Below are 25747 nucleotides of genomic sequence, written 5' to 3'. Positions count from 1 at the left end.
GTTACGAATTTTTAAAATTAGGATAAGTTGTAGACTTTAATGGGAAGTACAACGATTCTTGTAACAAAAGTGGAAGCTACATTTCTTCCAAGGGAAAGTGTTGGAGCCTTATCTGTGTTGGCTGAGAAAAATTGCCTCTGTTTGCATGAAAGGAAGGGGAAAAGAAACCATCGAAGAAAAAAAAGAAAAAGAATGAAACAATTGGCTTTGCTTTAAAAGGTTGCTTTCGTTGCCTAATTGGCCTCCATGGTCATATGTGACGTTGACAATTATCTGTTATAGAAGTATTGGTGCATGAATAGACTCTGTAATGGAAAGAATGTATTCATGCTAAAGATGATTCTGAGTCCTTCAATGCTGTTAAGCATCTGAATTTAGATATCCAAAAGGTATAAATCAAGGGAACAATTTGTTTTTGTATTAGTAGTGGGATTGTCATTCAACACCAACTCATTCCCAAGTAGCCCCCTCTGAGCCTCAGCCATAAGCACTACTCAGCCATTGGCCTTTTCAGAATTTCCCTTTGCAATTTCAATTCCCGACTTTTTCTTTTTTACTCCTTTTTTTATGAATGCTTTGTGGGTCCCAAACACTAATCCATCAGCAGTTTCAGATAATCTTTCCATGATGTCTCTTATCAACTCTTCCATTTTGTATTTCTTAATGAGTCAGTCTGAACCTGGACAAACATGGCTACTTCAGGTCTGTTTTCTTCCTAATCCTTGTTAATTTGCTGGACTTTTATTATTGGCATTCTTGAGCTTTCTTTTTGGCTGGATAATATAGTTCCATCTTTTATAATGTAAAAGCCCATAATCGTTTTGTAATACTTTATGTTTTTTTTCCTATGCATGACTTGTATTATTTTAGTTAGTAGTGACGCCCATCACTTAGTGTTGGAAGCTGCATGTCAGTTTTCTGGCATTTGTTGCTCCAGTGGCTCTTCCCTGTGTTCCCCAGTTGAATCTTTTATACACATGGTTTCATTTATTTACTGATGTATGTCATTTTTTAGGGTAGGTCTGATCCCTTCATTTCTTCACTTTTCTATCAAAGTGCTAATGCATGTCATTTTTAGCACTTTGATAGAAAAGTGAAGAAATGATGGAATCAGAGGCTCTATTCAAGTCAGTGTGTGGTTTTGAATGTGTGAATGAAGGTTTACAATGTTTTTGATAAGCCTTGTTCCTCAGCAATCTGCCTTGGTAAATGCTTGCTTGTTAACTTAACCAGGATCCGAGCTGTGTGCATTTTTTTTTTTTTTAAGGGTGGGCGGGGGTTTGAGACTTGATTATGTTCGTCCTTTCTTTTGGTGTCTTCCCTCTAATTGCTTTTTGGTTTATTCTAAGTGTTTCTTCCTGATTGCATTTTACATGGCAGTAAATAAAAAGGTTGCGTATCTCACAAAGACAAGCATAAAAAAGAAACACAGATCTGCAACTACTCTTAGTACTCTTTTCATAAGGCAGTTGATTAAGTAGGGAAAGTTCAACATGCTGCTTAAGCCACGAATTCAGCTCAGAAAGGGAAAAGAATTGGCTTAGATGAGGAACAGATGATGTTTGTGGTCAGCATAATCTGAAAGAGACTGAGGATACTTGTCACAGTAATCCATATATGTTGGCACGGGCAACGGTACTCAGGGTCATGGTCTAGTCTTTCTTGTAAATGAAATCATTTGTACATGGATTATGTTATTCACTTTAGCTTTGATGGAAATTATGTATTGATTGTCGAAAGACGCTGTCCTTTTTCAGGTGTAGACATTCATATATCCCTTGTTCCTAAGGTCCAAGCAATATTTGAAATTTGTGAACATCTCAGAGTACAGATTCCTATTATAAGTTCTAGTGATCTGGACAATCTGAGAATGTGAACTCCTATAATCTTGACTCAATTAATTATCAAGCACCTGAATGACTGTTGTTGAGTTATGAATATATCTCATTTAATTCAGAGATGGCTTAAATGTGTATTTTAATTGACATCAGTGGAAAAATAATGAACATTGCTGTTGTGTGAAATACTAGATAAGCATGATGCAAATAGTTACTTCAGTAATAGTTTGCAAAAGAGGTGTAAGCATGAGCAAAGTTCTATGATGAGCATCAGTGTTTTTTGTTCTTTTTTTTTTCTTGACAGACTTTTTACATTTTATTGATCCATGTTGAAACATTCTGTTTGAATCTTCCTTTACTACAGAATCTCCTAAACGAGGTAAAGGATCAGCCAATGCGCCCTCCTTGGAAGTTAGAACGGGTCACATGAGTAGGGCCTTTTTCCTTTGGTATTCACATTTGGAGCTACTGGCCGGTTTCATATTCCTCCTACTTTTCTCCAGTGGCACTTACTCAACAAATAAGCCTGATGTTGAAGGTATGTCTCAATCTGTTTTTTGGCAAAAGATTTGTAGTTTTATGAATGGCAATGATGTAAGCAATGCATTGTTTGGTTCTTATGCTTGGACTGCTGAATTAGAAACTGCAGGATCATTTTCTGATACTCACCAATTTGGATATAACTCTTGCTAATCGCAGCTTTGGCTTTCTTTCAATCAAAACTTTTGATGTCTTGTTTCTGTCCTAGCATCAACAAGTTCATACTTTTCTTTAAGACTCTTTTTCCATTAGTATATTCAATAGAAGGGCACATATCTGCTTTCATTTTATGAAGACGCAGCACCAATTGTCCATGGCATCAAAATTATGAAGAAGAAGAAGAATGCTAGAGAAGAAGCAATACAGTTGATTGATATGTGATCATTTTTTACTCATCCTTTGATGCGAACCTTCTGTCCTTACATAGAGTTTTTTTTAAAAAAATATTTGATGTTAAATCTCTAGTGGAAATATATGAAAGTTTTTTAAATGTTTGTGCACTTTGAAATATTGTTGAGTTCTTCTATAAGATGAGAATAGAGGAGAATTGAGTGTTGATATTGCTTCCACAATTCACCTTTCATCCAGGATTGAAGCATTACATACAAATGTAACATGCTCAGAAAAAGTAGCATGAAGATCATAACAGCTAATAACCTGAAATTGGGATTGAAAAGCATAGGTCTAATTATTTTGGACAAGACAAGTTCTAATAGTACCAAATTATGTGTCAAAATTTTGATCATGTAATGATCAGAAAATAGAATGCAGCTTGGGTTTAACTGATTTTGTTGCAATGTAACAACACGTAACCTTATCGGAGTTATTTCAGTAAAGAAAAACCTTGTTACCTATATCCTTCTTATATCAAAAGGTCCTGCATTCTGGATAAACACAAGTTTCAACCTGTCAGCACATTTTCATTCTTTGCTGAGAGATAATTATCATTTATGCTAATGTTTCAGGTGAAGCTTTAATGGAATTCCTAACAGCTTTGAATGATTCCAATAACAGAGTTGATTGGGATTTCCATTTTGTGAGCCCTTGTTTCAGTTGGTTTAATGTTACATGTTTAAATGGGAATGTCGTGGCTCTGTAAGTTTTCTGCTTTAAAATTGTTATTAGTAATCTAACGTTTTATTCCTAGTTTCAACACTTTTCTCTATCCACTTACTTTGTGAACAATATGCTGTTCAGGAGCCTAGCTTCTAAAGGATTTTCAGGAACTGTCTCGCCATCCATAACCAAACTAAAATCCTTGGTTACATTGTACGTTTCTGCATCTTAGTAAAGTTTCCACTATGTTTGTATCTCTCTTAGTTTTGGAAGCAAATGTTTTGTTTGGCAGTTTCTACTTCTGTAAACTTTTATCTTGATTTAAGTGGTGCTGCTTCACTAGGTTTCTATTTGCTTGTGAAAATAGGCATTTGTCATGCATGGGACTGATTTGATAATCTCATAAGAAGGGACTGGTGAGGTTTGTAATCCTAGGGAAACCTAAGTCCTTTATCAGCAACAATGCAAGAACTTAAGGAGACATCCTATATTTACTTTGCCCATATTGGAAGCATGGCGAAAGTGTTGTCTTAGGTCATAGTAAGTGATTGAAATCTTTAAGGGTCAAGGACAGAAACAAAAGAGTATTCTTGCTCTTGCTATGCAGGGACTAATCAACAGAAGTTGTTCCAAACTCACTAGAAAATTCATATGTTGCACCAATATCAGAACTGCAATTTTGATGCTTAGTAGGGTATTGACTTAGTTAAAGGAAGTGGTTAAATTTTTTTATTAAAATAAGTAATTAAGCTTTGATAAGTTTGAGGGAAATTATTTGCTCCTTGCTGGAGTTTAAGAAAGATAAAGATTTCATTGTGTTTCACATTCTATTGATGTAACTTACATGCCTCTGCAATCATGCAGGGATCTGCATGATAATAACTTGTCTGGTGATTTGCCCGGTTGTCTTAGCGCCATGGAGAATCTGCAAAATCTGAATCTTGGACAAAATAAATTTATTGGTCCTATACCAACCACTTGGGGCCAATTTTCAAACCTTAAACATCTGTACGTCAGGCGCATTTCTTCTTCAGCTGCTGTTAAACATTCAAGAACTCCCTACTTCTCTGTTTTTGCTTTCAAGATCTTCAGTAATTTCTTCAATTTTGCATATCTGTCTTATGTTGAAAATTTTCTTGCAACGTTGTTCCCCAATTACTAATTGTGCTGAACATGTAGTTTCACCTCTACATCAGGATACTGAAGGAAAACCGCTTAAGTGGACCCATTCCAGAGTCACTTGTTAATGTCGCTAGCTTGATGCAATTGTAAGTAATTTTTTTGAGATCTTTAACTTCTCTTTTATTGTATGTGCAGTTTCTTTTCCTTTTGATTATTCGGGTATCACCTGCATTTATTGGATTGTAGGGATCTCTCATCCAATGACCTAACTGGAAGAATTCCAACTAAGTTGTTTTCATTGCCCACATTCAAGTAAGTTACCACCAGTTTATTTTCTCCTCTCGAATTCTGACGACTAGGTTTCCATGATCATCATTTCTCTTCAAATGTTTACCTCTGACTGTTGACTCCTAAACTGCACACTAGCTTCATATGGTCATAACTGGAAGTTTTCGTGCTTCTTTGGTTCATTAAATTTAGAGGTAATCAGGATTGTCCTTGACTGTTTTAATGTTAATCCTATCCTGCGATTCTCCTCTATCAGAACATACAATGAAGCCTTTCTAATGATATTGTTCCTCAGATTTTGGTTTTGGTAGGGTATGTGAAAAACATTGGTCTCTGGTTTTAAATTAATTCTCATTGATTTTGGCATAGAAATTCTCAGCTATTAATTTAGATCTCAACATGTTAGATTTTCAAATATTTAAGCTTCAACTTCCTCATGTAAGTGGTGAACTGAAACTAGTTAAACAGTTTTACCTGTCACATTTACAATGGCCTCCACAGCCTCCACTTTATCATAAGTTTCCAACTTCATCTAACAGCTAGTGCTCAAAAATGTACGATAGATTTTAGTCAAGAAAGAGAACTACCAGGAATGCTCAGATTTGACGAAAGAGGACGAATACTTTACCTTGATGGGTTATAGAATTGAAACTTACTTTGCCTTGCTATTTGGACATGATGTACATGGAGAGTATCAAAAGAGCTTAATGTGTGCAGCATTGTAACCATATCATTTCCAAGCATTATCAGGATATCGCCAAAAATTATTATGTTTTTTTTCTCATACTGCTGAGAATTCTTTCTTGATGTTCTGTTCCATTCCCTCCAGTGGTTTATTTTTTTCTTATGGATTATAAATCAGTTTCACAGGCACACATCTTAGTTGTGGCACAGCTTTCCAGCAACCTTGTGTTTCAAGTTCTTCTGTTCCAGGTGTGGCTATTGGTTGTATAAGTTGGATTCCTTTCATTATTTGATCATATTTTTGGACTCATGAAACTGATCTCTCGATTTTCATTAGTTTCTGGCAAGAAAAAGAGGGTCCAAGTTGTAATAACTGGTGTTACCTGTGGTTTATTCGTTCTTCTATTGCTGGGGGGTGCTTTTCTACACCAGTTTCATAAAGTACGGAAGTTCAAACATGATGTATTTGTCGATGTTGAAGGCAAGTTTTCAATTTTCCATTTTTTCAGATTAAATTTTAAATAATCACTGCTTTTGGCTTACTTTGTTAATGTTGTATCTAGTTGTGTCTGCTCCAACTTCTCATACCAGGAGCAGAAATGTTTCTTAAGTAGGCTTCTAGATTTCGAAACCAGATCTTGAGATGTCAATATATTATAACAGATGGGAAATCTTGAACCATTCAGTCTTGGCTATTCCAAACTGGTGGTTGTGGGGATGGCTTTGTAGTGTAAGATAGGTAAAAAGTCTAAAAACTTCAGGTTCAAGGGGAAAAGAAGTGAAAGAAATTGATAAAACGTAGTGAAGGAATTGCCATGACATGGAACGTCTGTGATGAAAAATTAGCTGTAGCGGAAAAGTACTGCAGAAGTCATTTTCTGAATTTAGCTTTTTTACTGGATTTGTAATGCAGAAATTTCAACTCAAGACCTTTAACTCTTGGGGCTGCTATCCCAGTCTTTGTAGTCTTGTAGCCATTTTGCCCCTCAAACTCAAATTTTACATATGAAACATCTAATACACGATATCTCGAGCCAGTTTCTGGAAATAAGCATCATGGTGTTTTGCTATACTTTTATTGATATCTTCATAACTTTACAAGTACAAGAAAAGGGGGCAGGCGGTTGGCCTAAAACCAGTAAACAGAAAATCAACTCCTAGCTAAAAATTGCTAACAGTAGAAGCTATACGAGGATGTAACTAGGAATGTTGGGTTCTGCACAAAGATTTAAAACTTCTTGTCAGGTCTTGAAGCCTGTCCAACCAGATTCCACTTGTCTCCCCATTTCTTTAATCTGGTCACCTATAGAATCAGGAGGATAAACACAATTCTTAAATACTTATAGGCTCCTGTAATGCCATGAATAATGTAGTACTTACTGCTATTAAACTTCCTGTAAAGTAAAATTTGAAACTTCTGCCAAGCATGATATAAATCCTGTGGAAAACATTTAAGATGGAGTTGCAGAATAGAATAGCTCTATTAGACATTAGTCTACATCATGAAGATGCTTTAAAGGAGATTTGGATAGTCATGAGCTTATTTTTTGTATGGTATCCGAAATCTAGAAATCCAAAGATGTGTCACAACTGTGGAGTTTGTTTCCATCCATCAATGGTTATTGGTACCTAAATAATATACAAAGAGATAAGCTTCAAGATTTTTGTGAGTGTGATATTAATTTGAGCCTTTAACTGTTAAAAAGTACATGAATCATCTAAATAACATGTAATTTAAGTAATGCCACACTTAAACAAGATATCACTGCAACATCCTGGGAATATTCTTAATGTATCTCAATCTTTCAGTCTCACATTGTGATCCTTCCCCTTCCTGTCCCAGTTGCAGCCTGCTTTCAACTTGACTACAATGTAGAGCTGCTCTAAGCTTGGTAATTAAGCCAAGGTTAGATGCTATCCTTTGTCAGTGGCCTACATTTGGTATTAGCAGAGCTTTGGAGCTTGTCTACTAAGGACAAATGACACTTCTCAAATTAGTTTCTTAGAAAAGTCAGGTACTCAAAGTGAAATAAAAACTCAAATCCAAATAAATCATCAATTGTAGCTTAAAAAAAAAAGTGATTTGAAGTGTTAAAAAGTGCTATCAGTTGTGCACGTGCAGGAGACAACACTTGGCCTGTGATCGTTTCAGACTTTTGTGATATCTTTTACTTGAAAATCTCGAGAACTTTCATCTAGGAACGTGAAATCGCAAGTTAATGTGCCATGTACTATAATATGAGTCTGTTGATTGCATGTTCACCTAAAATTAGCTTGAATATGACTATATACTGCTGCTGAAAAAAATGAGCACCACCAGATGATGTAAACATTAATTTTTCCAACACAGCATGCTTTTTTGATTCATTTTTGTTGTAGTTGTGAATTAAGGTAGTACAGGAATTTTCCAACTTACCCGCCATAAGCAATAAAATAGACAAAATACCAATAATTATATAATTAGATAAACAAACAGAGAAGTTCACTTATAACTATCTGTTTATTAAGTATTAGATGAATCATCCACTATGTACAGCTATAGCCAAATATTCATACTGCTGAATATGCATTTAAGATTTGTTTACCAACAAGCAAGCATTACCTTCCCGCTTAAATTGACAATCATTTGTGGATAACAATCTCTTCCGTTTTAATGAACTTTCAAACTGGCATTTATGACTTCAGGTTACTAGAATATATTTTGGAAAGCTTTGACTCAATGTCCGGCATTTGCATCTTTTGTCTCTTCAGGTGAAGATGAATGCAAGATTTCGTTTGGACAACTGAGAAGGTTTTCTTGGCGCGAAATCCAGCTTGCAACAGACAATTTCAGTGAGAGCAGTGTTATTGGACAAGGAGGTTTTGGAAAAGTTTATAAAGGCATGCTTTCAGATAACACAAAGGTTGCTGTGAAACGCCTAACAGACTATCACAGTCCTGGTGGAGAGGCCGCATTTCTTAGGGAAGTTCAATTGATAAGTGTGGCAGTTCACAAAAATCTACTCCGGTTAATTGGATTTTGTACCACCTCTTCTGAGAGAATCCTGGTTTATCCTTTCATGCAGAACCTCAGTGTGGCATATCGCTTAAGAGGTATCTTGTACAGTCTCTCTTTCTTCATTTTTCATGGATGTTAATACTTCAACTTGCCTCCCTTAGTCTGGATAACTAATATTTGACTTAATGGATATGAGAAATGGAACTTCATTTGAACATTGTTTGTGGATGCGTATTTATAGTAAAAGTTGCAAACAATTGCTGCAGTTCTACGGTTTGGAGGAAATATTTGCTGGCAAGTGCGGGCAAATTTGTTACATTTACTTCCCCAATTCCTAAATGGAATCAAAGCTGCAATGAGTTTGAAAGTTTAGAAGCTTTCTAGCCCACTCTCTTGCATTGCCATCAAATTATTATGTTACATGTATAGTCGTGGTTATTGATTTTTTTTTTGTTAAACTGAATATGACTAAAGACCAATTTTTCAAGTGTGCACTTCCCCTTTAACTGCCAACATTAATAGCCTCTTTACCGGTATATGTTATAAACTGTTCTTGTGTAGGCACTGGTATTCTTCCACAGTTTAACCAGAAGAAGAATGCATTGATTGTTTTGTCATCTGAAATTGATGTCAATATTGTACTCAATTTAATATTCTCTGGACATAATTTAAAATGGTTTTTCCAGGAGACTTTCCATTAATTTTAGTCGTTCTACCCATAAATAAGTCAACTATTGGGTTTAGTTGCTTAATTGGACTAAATTTGATTATGAATTCTTCAATATTGTTACTTTTTTGTTGCTAGATTGCAATAATAATTTCAAAAGAAAGATACTTATTCCATAACAACTGTACCAATTCGCTGAACTTTCTACTGTGCCAGCATCTGCAAAAAGAGAAAGGTCTTACTGGCTCATCAAATTGTTCCCAATGAACTTTGTTCTAGCCTAGCAAGTTTAATCTCTATCTTTCTTTTCTTTTCTTTTCATTTTCAAGATATCGTGGAAGTTAAGATGTAAAGTGTGAGGGGCTCATGTCAGATCAGACTGGACAGGGATAATTGGTTATGTATTCAAAAGTATGGAAAAGGTTGTGTATGTATTTTAAAAGAAATTAGTTGAAGTAATTAAGACTGCTTTCTCAGAACGATCTTAGGAGCAATTTCTAGAGCTCTGCCAAATGTGTTCTGGTAAAGTATCTTATGCTTGGAAATGATGGATTATTACAATTAGGTGTGGAAGAAAGGAAATATTAAGTAAGATGCCTAGTGACCTATGAACAACGTTGAGAAGTGATATTCTTTTGTTGTTCTGCATGCACTGATGAGCCATGGGATCATGTGTTGCAGAGAGAATGGTGTTAAGAATGACAAGGCTTCTTGCTCATGCTGGAAGCTTCTTTTTGTGTAATAAGTTTTCTGGAGAGTTCAACAAGCCCTTGTAGAATTGTTTCCACATTGAGCTTACGACATGCTTTTGGTGTTAGAATCGTTTCATATTCAGCTTAAGTTCACCTTAGAAGTATGCATGGAGTTCAGATGCCTTTGAAATTTGTACTAGTAAAAAAAAAAATTAATTAAGCAAATGTGAGCGACGAAATAAAAAAAAAATAGTAATATTGGGAATGAAACGAGGAGTTTCATGTACCATTTTCAGACTTGTGATTTCAAATAAACATGCTAATACATGAACTTTTTGTTCTGTGATTGGGATAGATATTGAAACTTGGAGATATAGTACTGAGAGAAGTGAAAATGTGTAAAGGGTGCCCTATGTTGACTCAATGCCCATTGAGTTGCTATCTTACCCTTCTGAGATTGACAATGTCAGTAAGACATTGTATTCCCATTTCCAACTATTTGAATAGGGTACTGGGAATTTAAGGACAAGTTCTTTTTCTTGTTTTCCTTTTCTCATAAATGTTTGAAAATGGAATTTGAGGTTAATTTTTATGTAAATTTTACTGACATATTTTTGATAGTTATACAGTTGCTATCTTTCTCTTTCATTAAGTTCTCAGTTTAGAGGTCTTATAGTTAGAATCCCTTTCTTCTGATTTATTTCCTCCACTGACATGAACCCCAGTTGAGTCATGAGTGAATCGACAGTTACTCATCTCGTGTTTTATGGAATCAACACCCTTTTGATCTAAACCTGTATTGGATCTCAGCATGTTAGCACGTTAAACAGTAAGCAAAGTAGTCTACATTGAAGAGGAAAGAGTTTGAGTTTTAGCTGGTGATAAGCCGGATGAAGGTATGGTTGCCGTCGCATCATCATGCCCCTTGTGCCTCAGGAGACAGAGTGCTAAAATGGCCAGGATAACTGATTGCTATCCCTCAAGTTTACAATTAGTTTCTGTGCTGTTGTCTTTTTTTTTTCGCCTCTAACAATGTCTGTTCAGTTTTACAATGCTTGAAAGTCCTGTTCATCAAACAAGATGATGTCTTACAAAAACTTAATTTATATATGGAACAATGAAGATTCCTTTCTAATAGCTTCTCATTTTGTAGAAGTATCCAAATTGTTTATATAGAAGAATACATGAGAAAGGAAAAGTTCTTAAACAAGGATGCAAGTATAAATGGAAATCTTTTTACTAGCGTCTATCCTCTGTAGCAGGTTTCATTTTCTGTAGAATTTTGTGACAATACCCGTTTATATTAATACACAATTAGTTTGAAGGATACAGAGCAATTGTTGTATTTGCTAGTTATTATTATGCATAACCTGTAATTCTATGAATGACTTATCAGTACCTGTTACGTATCTATTTTTTATCCTGTGATAGACCTCAAACCTGGAGAGAAGGGATTAGACTGGCCTACTAGAAAAAGAATAGCTTCTGGTACAGCACATGGCCTGGAGTACCTGCATGAGCATTGCAATCCGAAAATCATTCACCGGGATTTAAAGGCTGCGAATATCCTCCTGGATGATGACTTTTACTGTTATGTTCCTGTTATATTCTTGTTTGTAATTCATGATATGACAATTATATACGGGTAGAGTGTGAATAGAGAAAATGAGAAATAGGCCAACTCCTTGATTTATTCTTTCTCAACACCTTTTGATAAATCTTACGCCCCTAGTTTGTGGGAGATCTTGCAATGTTTTTTTAGCAAATGCCGTAATGAAAGGGGTGAATTAGAGTTGCTGATGCCCAAGTGCTTCTTATACGAATTCATGGGCATAAACTTCAACAGGTTAGGAGGGGTGCAATTGAGGTTGCTTTTTGGTTAGGTCAGTTTATAAGAGAGGCAGTAGATAATATTGAGTGGATTGGAGAAATTCCTCCCTGTTTACAATCCGTAAGGGATTTGGCTAGATTGAAATAATGAGAACCAGAATTATTCTATCAAAAAGAAAGCGTTGGAACATTTATAATTCGCCTGTTTGATCAATTTATTTAACATTATTCGTCTAAGTTTTTCTTACTTTGACAGAGGCAATGTTCAAGGTTTTCTTGAAAGGCAACTCAATTCAGTGTGTGCTGCTCTGTGTGTGTGTGTGTGTGTGTGTGTGTTTTTTTTTTTTCCCTTTTCCATTGGATTTTATTTCGTCCAGTAGCCTTAACTTGTGACGTGTGTTTCTACCTGTTGTATTCCAGGTTTGAGGTTTTTTCCCTTATTCCTGTGTTCTGCCTTATATTTATTGGGTCAGTAGCCTTAACTTGTAAATTCAATATGGTTAATTGGATTTAATTCCTCAAAGTGGAAGTCAGCCAAGAGTATTATAGCTTTGTACTACTCGGGATTTGTACTAATTTAACATCCAACAGAATTCTGAAGCCATAAGAATGCCCTTGCCTTGGCTGACTTCAAGTAATCAAGAATCGTCATTAATCCCCTAGACGGAACAGGTTAATGGAAGAACTGTCATTAGAAAGAACAGGATAGACTAGTACGGATAGAAAGCTTAAAAATCATTTTGTGCAGTGTGCAAGTAGATCTTATACTGAGGAGCTGAAACGTGGAATCTGAGTTGCTTCTGGATTTCCTACTGTGTTTTTTCTAATCTCAGTGTTAACTTTCTTCCTCTCAGCTTTTAGTTCTCCAAAAGGATCACCTTACACATCCTTGCAATTGACATCTTTTGTGGCACTAAGTCTAGATTGTACCAAATGCTGTACCATGTAATAGTTTGTATCTCTAGCAACAACCGAGTCCAGAAGACCTCGATCTTGTACTTTTCAAGAATAAACATCTTGTGCAAACAAAATAGCACGCCTGGCTTTTTACTCACTGTTGGAAAGCTTTGTCAGGCACCACCTTTGAGTCACCAACTTGTCAATTACAAAATGCGTTACAAAGAGATTAGAAAGTTTTATAAGCAGACACATAGATGAAAGTATTTAGACCTGTAAGGTTGTTAAGGAACTATCCATGTATCTGTTCCAAACACAAATGGTCTCAGTTGCAGTGCTGAGCAACTCTCCTTGCTATTTTGATGAAATATGTGCTCAAACTGGTCAAGAAGTTAGTGTTCAGTTGGATTTCATCCCTGCATGCTACTAGCTATTTTGCTTCTCCATAGATTTCGGTGTGTCTCCAGACGCTGAGATTGATGAGGGTTGATTACAAGTATCTTGATAATTCTGGTCATTCTCCAGATCAAGAAGTTGCTGAGAGAAAAAAGGCTCGAGGACATCGTGGATGAGAACTTGCACACTTTCGATGCCAAAGAAGTCGAGACAATTCTTCAGGTTGCCTTGCTTTGCACCCAGAACTCACCAGAAGACCGTCCAACGATGGCAGAAGTTGTAAGCATGCTGCAGGGAGTGGGATTGTCTGCAAGATGGGCAGAGTGGGAGCAGCTTGAAGAAGTTAGAAATCAAGAATTCTCCCTCATGTCCCATCAGTTTCTTTGGGCTGATGAATATACACAAGATCAAGAAGCTATTCAGTTGTCTCAAGCAAGATAAGTAAACAAGATCACCAGTAGCCTGTGTACCACATTGGTGAAAAATCTCTGTAATTCCATAATATCATTCTAAAGCTATTTCAGGAGTAAAATTACCCACGGCTTGGAACAAGGGTTCTGTATGACTATAGTTACTTCAGCATATGAATGGCAGGTTGTGCTATGCATAACATATGGATAATCTAATAGTAGGATTTTCCTGCCTACAGCTGAAGACTAATATATGTTTGATATGCAATTTTGGTGGATTTTCTTGAAACACATTGCCGAGCTTGAAGTAGTCTTCTTAGGATATATATATTGTTTAAAAAAAACATGGATTAACCAGTGGTCAGATTCTTGTTCTGTGCAGGACACTCTATATCTATTTATCTATTACTATTATAATCATGTTTCTTTCTTGAATTTGAATTGTGTGTGACTCTATATCTATCTGTTTTCTGCTACATAATATATCATCTTACTTCATTCTTTATTGATGCCTAATGTACCCCCATTAATTGAATTTCTTATTCTCGATTGTCAGCAAAAATCCCATTAAAACATATAATTCTTCCAATTAATAAAAAGTACATGTAAAGACTGAACTATCTTCAGGTCCTTTTTTTTTTATCTTATAATTTCTCTCAAATTATGAACCATTATCAGGCAAACCATTGTTTGGCTCTATGCATCAACTGTTGCCCATGTTTAAGTTATGATCCTTCTTAGGTTATATAATTCTAGACTAGATCCCTATTGATTTTTTGCTGAAATAGTTGAGAAAATTTCCATGCTTAGTATTCAAAGAAAATATTATAAATTGACCAAACTAAAGCAAAAATATTTCTCCAAAGTAGTCCTGAATAATATTACTGATTATATAACTCACTAATGGAGTCATATGCTATGGCGTTACAAATCCAATTATGTTTTGTTTTTTTCTTGCTGAATCTAGCTACAAGAGTTTTAGTGACAGATAAGTTGATATTATCTCAAGGATTTCAAGTGCCTGATCATAATTCTTTGAATGTATATGCTTGCTATACTTTATATCAATCAATTTAGTTAATTTGTTCATTAGCAAGTTGTCTTTACATCAATTTTTCTTTCTCAAGTTGATTAATAGTGTTCCCATTTGTGTGCTGAGATTACTCATGAATTCTATGAAGCAATTATCTTTAACTACTAGGAAGCCTGTTTCAAGATTGAATCATTAGCCCTACCATAATAGTTGTAAATGGAAAAGTACAATTACCCCTTTTCAGGCAAGAAAGCAACTCTGAGCATTTAGCATGGACGAATTTAGAATTTATGTACTGATTATTAGGTTACAAATTATTTAGGTTTCGAGATATCTTTTTATGTTATCTTTTTCCTTGGTCAATTCTAAATTCTAATCATTTTGAAATATTTTAGCAATAGATTGAAGAAAAAAGAGCAAGGGTTGATGAGAATAAAAAACTTAAAGTTACATTTGGAGTCAAATGCATGCATATAGACAAACCAACAAGCAATCTTTTTTTTTTTTTTTTTGACAATTAGTAAAAGTTAATCAAAAGCTAAAATCTGTTTGAATTTGCTGTTTTTCCAACAAACTATTTTTGTTTGTGGGATCTACCATAACAATCTCTTAAAACAACTTAAAAATAACTCCAAAAACACACAATCTCAAATATACTAAAAATAAAATAAAATAAAATAAAACCTAAACCTTTTTCTTCTTCCACATACTAGCACCACCTACCACCGCCAGCAGCCACCGCCAACCTTCACACTCCCCTCCCCTTTGTCTAGTAAATTGTCTGAAAATATTTAAGGCTACCTTTGTCTAATAAATTGTGTTACATTCTACAGCATTCCACAATTTTGGCTTTTATCCCCCTATCAACTATCATTTAAATGCCTGTATGTTTGTTTGGTACTAAACATTTAACGATAAAGGGGTGAAATCAATTAATAATCTTATCTGTACTCTTCCCAAGCTATTTTGCTTGCCAGGCTTTGGGTGTCTTTCACTAGCAAACAAGTTTCCATGCACCCATTCTGACTTTGAATTTTATCTGTTTATATGAGTGGGAAGAACACACCCTCAAGAGTTGCCGATTTTTGGGGTTAAATTTGAGATTAGGTTTAATTAACTAACTTCAAAAGTCTGATAAAAAAAAATAGGACAAAAAAAAGCAAATGATTTTTTAAGTATGTCAACTAATACATTTTTATGCTTTAATTATAAAATAGAAAATGTGAACAAAAAGATGTTGGGAGGACAAGGAAGTCTAGTAAGTGTGGTGGTTAATTTAACATGATAATTGAACGTGGAGATGTTGAGTTACAATTAATAGATAAAAAAAAACATTTAGTTACACTTTTTTTTTTAGAGTTACACATTTTTTTAAACACCAAAGCTGGTAGAGAGTTTATTATTGTAGTAGAGATGTTAAGGCCAACTTTGCTAAGCATCATTATTGGTCTGCATGGGGTTAAATACTTTTGGCTACCTTCCGGTAATTTGCTTTTTAATATGAAAAAAAAAAAATAAAGAGACACAGAGAGAGAGAGAGATGTAACCAAGGACTCAACTCCTCTGGTTTGGTACCATATAAGTGACTCAACTCCTACTACATGAGCCACATTATGGCCCAAAAGAAAATCCTTAGGAGAGATTAGGCACTAATGGGATTAAGAGAAGGAAGGTATCATAATGACTATACAGATCTTCAAGAATTTCATTTTGCCAAAAATCAAAATTCTATTTACAACTAATCACACCCTAAACTTCAAACCCAATGCTCGCACCTTCTCAAAACAAAATAATCTAGCCTACCATCAAATCTCCAAACATGTTAATATCTTAAGAATAGAGAAGGAATTCTATCTCTATAATAAAATCACAACCAACAATTGTCGAGTATAAAAAGAAGTATAAATGTACTTATTAATATCTTAAAAAGTTTTTTGGATGGATGATAGACAAATTAGAAGATTTACCAATTTTAGTCCCTCTCCCTCTTTTGACCAATGATTGCATTATTTGTTCCATTATTATTCCGTGCCTCTTCATCTCTTTTTTTGTTTGCCCATGAAATCAAAATTTATTTCAATGATCAAATCTAATCCTTCAACTAAACTTGAGATTTAAGAATTCCAAAGAGAAGAAAGGAGAAACAAGAATATACAGTAGAATTTGAGAGATCACTTGTGATATGATTGGCTGCAGTTATAAGTAATGGTTGGTGGTAATTTGAGAGTAAGTTATAGGAGGAAGTGATTGATAGATGAGAACGAAATGACAGTAAGTGAGAGATAATCGTCATTGGTTATAACTTGTAAATAGGATAGGCGAAAAGGTCAGGTTTCTTTTTCCTTTTTCAATCTCATTTCATTATACAGTGAATTATCGATTAAATGAAGGTCATTACAGTCATTTTATTGTCACAAGAGAGGTCAAGGTAATTTATAAAACCTGAGGGGAGCCGAGTGAAATTGTCATAAACCTCAACGGAGGTTTGTGAAATTACCCCTATTTCAAAAGCGAAGAAACCGATCAAATAGTCAAATACTCCATTAGATTTCGCCGCGTATCCATGATTTCATTCGAGTCATTCACATTTGAGATATATGGTCTGATGAACCTTGCCAAGCTAAACCGCGTGTTCATTCATTCACATTTGAGAATCCTCCTCAGCTGTAGAAGCAGAAGATGATGGCGATGCAGAGAAGAGTTTGTTCTGCCATAATTCTTTCCATTGCTCAGTCTCAGGAAGCAGCAGCAGCTTCATTAGGTACCACTGCTACTGCTAGGTGTACTACTCTTGCGTCATTTCTCTTTGCATTCCCAAACCCTAAAGCCCAATTAACTTTTTATTCTGCTGTTAGTGGCAAAGTTAAGAGTTATCCTGGAAAAGCTCTGAAGTTTCAACCGGGATTGAGGAATGATATTAATAATGTCGACAGTCTTGATGATGCTCTGAGCTTGTACCGGCAGATGGTCCGGATGAGGCCTCTGCCTTGTGTTATTCAGTTCAATCAATTGCTGGACCGTATTGTTAAGATGAAGAATCATTATGTATCTGCTATTTCCCTTTTTAGAGATATGTGTGTCAAGGGCATTCCTGCTTATGAGGCCACCCTTAATGTTGTGATTAATTGTTACTGCCTCTTGGGTCGAGTGGATTTGGGGTTTCCTGTGTTGGCTGCTTTCATGAAGCGTGGTCTTGTTGCTGATGTAGTCACTTTTAGTACTCTACTCAAAGGACTCTTTCGAGAACATAGGGTCCCCCAGGGACAAGAATTGTTTAAGAAGATAATATTCGAAAAACTTTGCAAGCCTGATGAAGTTATGTTTCTGATTGTGATAGATGGGCTCTGTAAGTTGGGGAACATTCAAATGGCCATTGAATTCCTGAGAGTCATGGAAAAAAGAAGATGTAAGCCGCATGTTAAAGTGTTCAATACCATCATTGACAGCTTTTGCAAAGATAAAATGGTTGACGAAGCTCTTGCCCTTTTGCAGGAGATGATTGAAAAGGGCATTCCCCCAAATGTTGTCACTTACAGTTGTTTGATTCAAGGTCTGTGCAACTTAAGCAGATGGGAGGATGTTGGCAAGATCTTTTCTGAGATGAAGGTTTATAAAATTATTCCAAATGTTATTACTTTCACTATAGTGGTGGATGCACTGTGTAAGGAAGGGCATATAGAAGATGCTGAAGAGGTATTCCAGATCATGATCCAGCAAGGTCAAAATCCCAATCTGGTCACATACTGTTCCTTAATGGATGGGTACTGTTTACAGAGGCGAATAGATGACGCAAGGAGAGTTTTCAATACCATGGTTGCTAGCGGCCTTACACCTGATCTCCATAGCTATGGTATTCTAATAAATGCCTATTCCAAGACCAAGAAAATGGAAGCAGCCATGAATCTCTTTCGAGAGATTCAGCATAAAGGTTTAAAACCTAATATTGTTGTTTATACCACTGTCTTGCAGGGGTTATTTAGTTCAGGAAGGTGTCTTAGTGCACGAGAAATTTTCAACGAGATGCAAGCTTCTGGCATGAAGCCTGATTTTCATACTTACTGTGTGGTGTTGGATGGATTATGCAAGACTGGACATGTCGACGAAGCATTGCAGTTATTCCATGCAATGGAAGCTGATGGAACAAATATTCACATTGGAATGTACAATATCATGCTTGATGGGTTGTGCAAAAGCAGGAGGCTCGATAGCGCTCGAGAACTTTTCAACAATCTCTCCCTTAAAGGATTGGATCCTGATGTTAGAATATACAACACCATGATTGCTGGTCTGCTTTCAGAAGGTCTGCTCATCGAAGCCAAAGAGCTTGTAAAAAAGATGGAGGGGAAGGGTTGCCTGCCAAATGATTTTACATACAATATTATACTGCAAGGACTCCTTAAGGGAGGTCATTATGATGATGCGATGGTCTATTATGAAGAAATGGTTCATAGAGGATTCTTGCTGGATGCATCTACTTTTTCCATTTTACTTGATTCATCTGCTGAAAATCAGAACAATTCTTCTCTATTAATGTTGATGCTGAAGATTGATCCTGATTGCAAGAAGCTTATGGATGGGGGACAAAGAGGACCTTCACATTAGTTGCAACATGTTGGTCCTGCTATTTATTTTGGCCCCTGAACTTTAATTTGCAGGAACTAACATTATTTAGGTTTGAATTGGATCCTGTTGTCACTTATCGTCTTTGATGCAACTGAGCCTTAAAGGAGATCTCTTGGTCATATTTTGTGAAACACCTCCACAGTCTTTAGTTTGGTGGAGAAGCTGCATTACTTAGGGAAGTTCAATTGACAAGTGTGGCAGATCAAAGAAATCTGCTGCCGTTAATTGGATTTGTACCACTTCTTCAAAAAGACTTCTTGTTGATCTTTCCATGGAGAACCTCAGTGTGGCATATCACTTAAATGGTAACTTGTACAGGTCCTTTTTGTTCATTATTCATGGGTGTCAGCAATTTAGCTTGCCTGTCAATTTTACTTGGGATGGCTAGTATTTGATTTTATTGGAAATAAGAAACGAAATGGCATATGCAAATATAGTTTGTGACTTTGAATTTCAAGAGAAGTTTTAAGCTGCATTTCTGTAATTTCAAGAAAACTTTTTCTAAGATAAAATTGTTACTTTTATTTTAATTCCTAAATGGTGCCAAAGGTGCAGCCAGTTTGAAAGTGCAAAAACTTTCAAGAATAGTTTCTTGTTTTGGATTCACGTTTGAGGTGCCATGAATAGGCATGGTTATTGATTTGTTTTAACTGCGTTTGACTAAACCCATACTTTTTAAGTATGATCCAAAAAAAGTGTTCTGATCACTTCCCTTTTAATCGTAAATGCTGTACTAAATTGTACGGACATTCAGTAGAAGTGTAGCAAAAATATCGTTCTCTTGCAGTAACCTTGAATAGTTCATCCAAGAAACTCTCTGTCCTTTTTTAGAAAAATCCAGGTGTTTAGTTGTTTATTGACAATAGGCTTGATTATGGGATTCTTTAATATTAATATTTGGTTGTTCCTGAGTTGCAATAATAACTAAAGAATAGGTTTTTATTGCACAGCTGCTATTGGGTCACCATCTGCAATAAAAAAAAAAAGTCTTACTGGCACATCACAATGGTACCAAGATATTTTTTCTAGTCTAGCAAGTTCCATATCTATCAATATTTTTTTTTTTAAATCTTGTTCATTTTGGTGGAACAGGGGAGCAGTGGAATTTGTATCGCAGACTGAAGATTTGATGTCAGCTCAGACTTGATAGAGACAGCTTACTAGGTATTGAAACATATGGAAATAGTTATGATGAATTTTACATGAAAGGAATTGGCTGAAGTGATCAAGACTAATTTTTTACATCAGGGAAGATTTTTTAACTTCAAACCATGTCTTAGATAATGTTAGTTTAAATTGAATTGTGAGAAAATTAAGGGAAAGTCTTAATTTTAATTTATTTTATTTTATTCCTCGGTGACAAACATTGAATGACAAGTCTTGCATTGAATTTTATGCAAGAGATCTGTTTTACAACGGTTCAAAATCATGTTTATTAACTGTCCTATGGACAACTTAATTATCTTTTCTAATAGCTTTAGAGGAGGATTCACAATTTTGTGCAACAACATCCAAATTGTTAGACCGAAAAACTAATCTTGTTTCTGGATGCAGGAAAAAAGTTTGTGATAAAAGCTTTCTGTAAATGGGATTTTTTGTAGTTGCATTTATTTTGTGTAGCTGGTTCAGTTTGTGAAGAATTTCATCACAATATTCATTCCTACAGTATGCAGTAAATTTGAATTATTTACTGGAAAGATACAAGCAATAGAATGGAAATAGTGAATGTTTATCTTGAATACCAGTAACCATTTTTTGTTTGTCATAAAATTCTTTGACAAGGTATTATTGGTCACTGAGGTGGAATTGGGAGATATTCATTGATTTTGCTAGTTATGATTGGGCATGATCTGCAGTGATATGAATGACCTTTCAGTAATTGTATAGTATCTATTTGTGCCTGTGATAAACCTCAAACCTGGAGAAAAAGGCCTGGACTGACCTAGTAGACAAGAATTTCTTTTGATACAGCACATGGCCTGGAGTACCTGCATGAGCATTGCAATGGTATAATTTTCACCCTGATTTAAAGCCTGGAAACGTCCATCTGGATGATAACTTGGAAGCTTTCTTCGGTGGATACAAAATTATCAGATTGCAACTTAAATCCAGGGAACTGTGGGACACATTGCCCTTGAATAGTTGTATGTTCCTGCTGTGGTCTTATCGGTGCATTAATGAAATGGGTAAATACCTTGATTAGTGGTGTTGGAATATTTGAACTAGCTTAATTGATCTCTTTATTTAGCTTTTTTGACAAAGTTTACACTGTTGTCAAACTGTTATTATTAATCTTGAGTGATTGCAATTTGCAAACTAATCTTTGTCTTTGGTGGACTTCGTTTCTTCGTTAGTCAATTAGTAGGTCTTGGTTATTGAGTTGGTTGCCTCTAGTTCCATTTCTAATTAAATTGGAAAGTCTCTTGCAGTGTTTGACTAGGTTGTTTTACTGTAGCTTATGTTTATATCTACTGGGGCTGCTGCAATTTTTTCTGTACACCATAGAGCCTTCATGGCACCCACTGAGTTGCACTGAAGGAAACCCCAATCTTGATGAACTTCGGTCTAACATCCAATCCAAAGCCAGCTTTAAGTTGAAAGGCATTTGTCCTGAGATACCGGTCCAAACCATTTTGTGAATTGGATTGTGGTTAGTCGTTGGACCAAGTTCATCTAAATCTGAGCTGGAATGGATGTGCATTGCTTTTTTGGAGAACTTCGTGCATTTCTGCTCGTAAGTATGTGTCCGCTAGTTGAAACTAAGTTGTTGAATGATTACTTGTCCAGGACATTTGCATATCTGTTGTTTATCTTTCCCAATTCTACTTGATTCTTCTTTCGTTTAGTACTGCCGTCAGTTATAGTTTGTCTTTGACCATGGAAAGGCAGAGTTTGTGTGTGATTGTGATGACTGATATTCATCCTGCAAGTTTGGGGTGTTTTCTTTTTTTTTTTTTTTGGGCCCCCTTTTATAATGGGAAGAGTTCTAGAATTGAAATCTTGATGCATTTCGGTGGTTTATTTTATTATCTTTATTTTCATATGTTTAAAAGAGGCTAGGGTCATAAATGTGTCATGAAATTCACTGGTTTCTTTTGGGTAGGAGTGAGCAAACGGTGCATATTCGGTAATTCGGTTATATGAATTCGGTAAATTCGATTATTGGACTTATGGAAATCTAAACCGCTTTCAAATTCGAATTGAAAATACCTGAATTCATTCAATTCCGAATTTGAATTCGAAAACGGTAATGAATTCGGGTAAATCGAATTCATTTTTAAAAAAAATTTGCTGAATCCTTTAATTGCAGTTTTCGGCCTAATTAAAATAATAAGTATTATAGTTATACTATATAGTTATGTATTATACCTATACTTAATTAAATATTATCTAATTCTAGTCATGTATAAAATAATAAGTATTTTGGTTATGTTATGTATTGTTGTATATTTGTATTATTATAGTCATATAACAATTAACAAATACTAAAATAGTAGATTATACATCATTATATATTATTATTATCATAAGTACATGACAATACCATATACTAACTATTATTAATAGCATTTACCTACATAATATAATAATATATTAGTAGTATATACTAATACTAAACCAATTCTTTATAAACGAATTCGAAATCGGTTATTACTAAATTCATAATTTCATTACCTATTTCATACCATATTAGAATTCGGTGAATTCGGTAAATATTGCTTTTGTACCAAATTATCAAATACCCAATTTCAAATTATCAAATTGAATTTGAATTCGAGTATGAATTCGGTACAAACCGAATTTGCTCACCCCTACTTTTGGGAATGTCTTGAACGGATTCAGCTTTCGTTTAAAGGTGGTTGTCTGGATGTCCGTGAATCCTCAGAGTTTGTCTTTCCCCTTGTTTGCAGAAGCTATTGCTTCTTTTCTTCTTTAGAGGATTGAATAACAATTTGACATCCTGATTCCTGTATACTGCGAATGTTTGGCATTCTGGCAACTAGATCTGTTTAACTATTTTTGGAGGCAGTTGCCATGCTTAACATTATTTCTGAATTCTCAACTTTCCAAGATTGCAGAGTATCTTCAAATGCTAAGGCGCAGGAAACATGCAGGCATAAAGTGTGATTTTTTTTAAGCTCAAAAAAAGTATGATTTTTTGATTTAGTTTGTTTTATGAGCAAGGTTATAATTTGTTATTTTTCATACCTTAACCGATTTGGTGAATTTAAAAAGTCTCAACGTGATTTTTAAAGAATCACAAATCAAAACAGCCATCATCTCCCTCCCTCCCTCCCTCAAAAGGATCGAAAGTGATGCTCAACCTCATCCTTGGTGAATCAAACTTGCATCCTGTAGGTGAAGAGTAAACTCATGAAATATTTTAGTGTATGTATTTTGTAAATGAATTTACTTGGACCAATACATGATTTTCTTTTAGGGTTCGTTTGGTTCCCCATAGAATTGGGGTTTAGAATTGGAATTGGGGTCCCAATTCCAATTCTTCAGTTTGGACACCGGCAATGCCAGAAAATTAGAATTCAATTTGAATTCTACGAGCCATCAATTCCACAAATTCAATTCTTTGGTAAGACCTAAGAATTACAATTCCAATTCCATAATTTCACCTCCTATTCGGGTTAGTACGCGGATCCTAATGGGTAAAAAATTAAAATCGGGTCAACTATGTGAGCAGCCCTCTCTCGCGATCTAATTAGTCACTTTTCCTCAACCGCAAGTGCTTCTTCTGTGCGTCATCCCCTTCACCGTCACCCTAACATTTTGTCTCTTCCACCACCGTCTCCGGCATCGCTCTGCCACGCATCTACCCATCACTTCAGCAATCGCAAGACTGCTCCGAACTGGGTTCTTCAGTCCGGAAGGTAACAACTAAAAGCTCTCCTTTGCCTTCGATTTTTAACTTTGCAGCATTGAATATTGAATTCTGAATTTCTTTGACTCTAACGGCTATGCCCCTTTCGTGCTCTGATGGCCAGTGATTTGATGTCTCTCAGATCGTACCAGTGAATCGGCCCTCTCACCTTACTTCAGTACTTACTACCTGCTTTGGTAATTTGGATGGGGTGGAAGTCCCTGGGATGGCATTTTTGTTTTTGATGGCCTTGCATGATTTCAATGGCTCGAGTCTTGCCTTGATGTTTGCCTCTGCCATTCATAAAGTTTAGTTTATTAGTGCATGGTTTCGGTGGTAAGTTTGCCCTTCGCTAGGTTTTTCATAACTTACTTGGATGCACAGAGTGTAAGAGGAGGAGTAGATTAGTATTTTATCTTACTTGGAAGAAAAAGAAGAAGGAAATTGGTCCAGAAACTGATCAAATCACTTTTATGCTGCCTGCAACAAGAGTATTTTCTAACATTTAGACTAGACTGTTTTATGATTTCATTCTGTAAGGGAGGCCTACCTCATCGAAAATTTTGTTGAGAACTTCTTATGTTACATGGTCACATATATAAACTTAAAAACTTACATCGAACCAAATGCTTTGGGTCCAAAATGGAAGATAGGAAGGTGTGGAAAATACAAAAAATCAGATTCAGTTTACCATGTACTTTTAGGAATTGGCATTAGGTTACTGAAATTTTGTCATTACTCCCTCAACCATTTAAACATTAAAGGAAAGAAATTGGAACCGGAGGCTCCACAATGTTGTCAAATTTGGTGCCCAATTTGACAAAGCCGGTACATCTACATGTTGGTAAACAGAGGAAGGATCATGGATGGTTTGGACTCAGAATTCTATATTGATACTCGTCCAAGCATGAGTGATGCTGAGGACGCATAGATTACTGTTATCGTTTATTGTACATGTTAGATAATGTAGTGAATTTGGAGAACCTTGGCTTCCAGTCAATAGATAAGTCCTGTGTATGTACGTTGTCGCAGTTATTCAACTAGAGTTTGATATATAGATGTATGCTAAAATAGTTTTACCAGCAATTACCAAGGTCTTTTATGTTTTAACTGGTGCTTGAGACTTCTTTGAAGTTGTTAATTCACATATGCATGAAGGTCATTAAGTAAAAATTTGATTTTTGCCTGCAGCTTGGATGTTTGGCATGCTTTGAGCACTTAAATCCACTTTCTACTGACTTATCCTTTGTCTTCTGCATTTTGAGTGATTTAGTAATCTCTCTTTCTGTCAATGTTCACTTGAGCTCTTTGATATATATGGTCTCTTTTTGGGGGAAAATGAACGACATCATACTACTGCTTGAATGGATATGGAATTCAAAATACAGGGGTCATTACTGACTTCCAGTTTGATTGGTGACAGAAATTGGAACCGGAGGCTCCACAATGTAGTCTTGTTTCTAGAAAGAAAGCTTTGTCGGGACTTTTCTGTTTCTTTCTTTTGTTGCAGTGTGCTGGATAGATTTCTAAAATTGAATTGGATAGATTTCAATTGTTGAAGGGTATTGACTTACTTATGAATGACAGGACAAAGTATGACACTTTTTCTGGTCTCGGAGATGACTTAAAAAAGGATTGGCTATTGATGCACATTGGTAATTGATTTTTTTTTTGGGTAATCTCCAGTTGAAGTTGTTTTTGTAGAAGAAGTTGAGCTGATTGCTGGAAGCCCAAGTAGAGCAAGTAAAAGTTGTTACTACTCCATCGTGTATCCATGACTTTTTAAATTCTGATGAGTTC

General features: G+C 35.5%; 2 protein-coding genes across 14 annotated transcripts; both read left to right on the top strand.

The window, feature by feature from the left end:
• Positions 1 to 375: 375 nt before the first annotated feature.
• Positions 376 to 13709, top strand: LOC113700050 (probable LRR receptor-like serine/threonine-protein kinase At5g63710). 5 transcript variants are annotated; one of them, XM_072058284.1, is made up of 12 exons: positions 379 to 702; positions 1381 to 1644; positions 2203 to 2376; positions 3344 to 3473; positions 3576 to 3647; positions 4299 to 4442; positions 4631 to 4702; positions 4803 to 4868; positions 5707 to 5777; positions 5866 to 6009; positions 8280 to 8621; positions 11317 to 11628. In XM_072058284.1, the coding sequence occupies exons 3-12, from the start codon at positions 2265 to 2267 to the stop codon at positions 11532 to 11534; spliced, it is 1371 nt and encodes a 456-aa protein (XP_071914385.1). In that variant the 5' UTR covers positions 379 to 702; positions 1381 to 1644; positions 2203 to 2264; the 3' UTR covers positions 11535 to 11628. The 5 variants fall into 5 exon arrangements, with proteins under 5 accessions (XP_027076276.1, XP_071914385.1, XP_027076275.1 ...); XM_027220475.2 differs by lacking the exon at positions 1381 to 1644 and having other exon boundaries at positions 376 to 702; XM_027220474.2 differs by lacking the exons at positions 379 to 702; positions 1381 to 1644 and adding an exon at positions 796 to 1205.
• Positions 13710 to 16967: 3258 nt separating this feature from the next.
• Positions 16968 to 25033, top strand: LOC113699368 (uncharacterized). Of its 9 annotated transcripts, XM_072058281.1 has the most exons (5): positions 16977 to 19379; positions 20025 to 20082; positions 20167 to 20238; positions 21046 to 23957; positions 24090 to 25033. In XM_072058281.1, exon 1 carries the CDS (start codon positions 17131 to 17133, stop codon positions 19051 to 19053), a length of 1923 nt encoding a protein of 640 aa, XP_071914382.1. In that variant the 5' UTR covers positions 16977 to 17130; the 3' UTR covers positions 19054 to 19379; positions 20025 to 20082; positions 20167 to 20238; positions 21046 to 23957; positions 24090 to 25033. The 9 variants fall into 9 exon arrangements, with proteins under 9 accessions (XP_071914384.1, XP_071914382.1, XP_071914381.1 ...); XM_072058283.1 differs by lacking the exon at positions 20025 to 20082 and having other exon boundaries at positions 16968 to 17212; positions 17789 to 19379; positions 20167 to 23957; XM_072058280.1 differs by lacking the exon at positions 20025 to 20082 and having other exon boundaries at positions 21530 to 23957.
• The last annotated feature ends 714 nt before the right edge of the window (positions 25034 to 25747 follow it).

Source organism: Coffea arabica, chromosome 7c (assembly GCF_036785885.1).
Source record: "Coffea arabica cultivar ET-39 chromosome 7c, Coffea Arabica ET-39 HiFi, whole genome shotgun sequence".
NCBI classification, from domain to species: domain Eukaryota; kingdom Viridiplantae; phylum Streptophyta; class Magnoliopsida; order Gentianales; family Rubiaceae; genus Coffea; species Coffea arabica.
The sequence above is the reverse complement of the archived record's forward strand: the minus strand, read 5'-3'. Positions and strand labels throughout refer to the sequence as shown.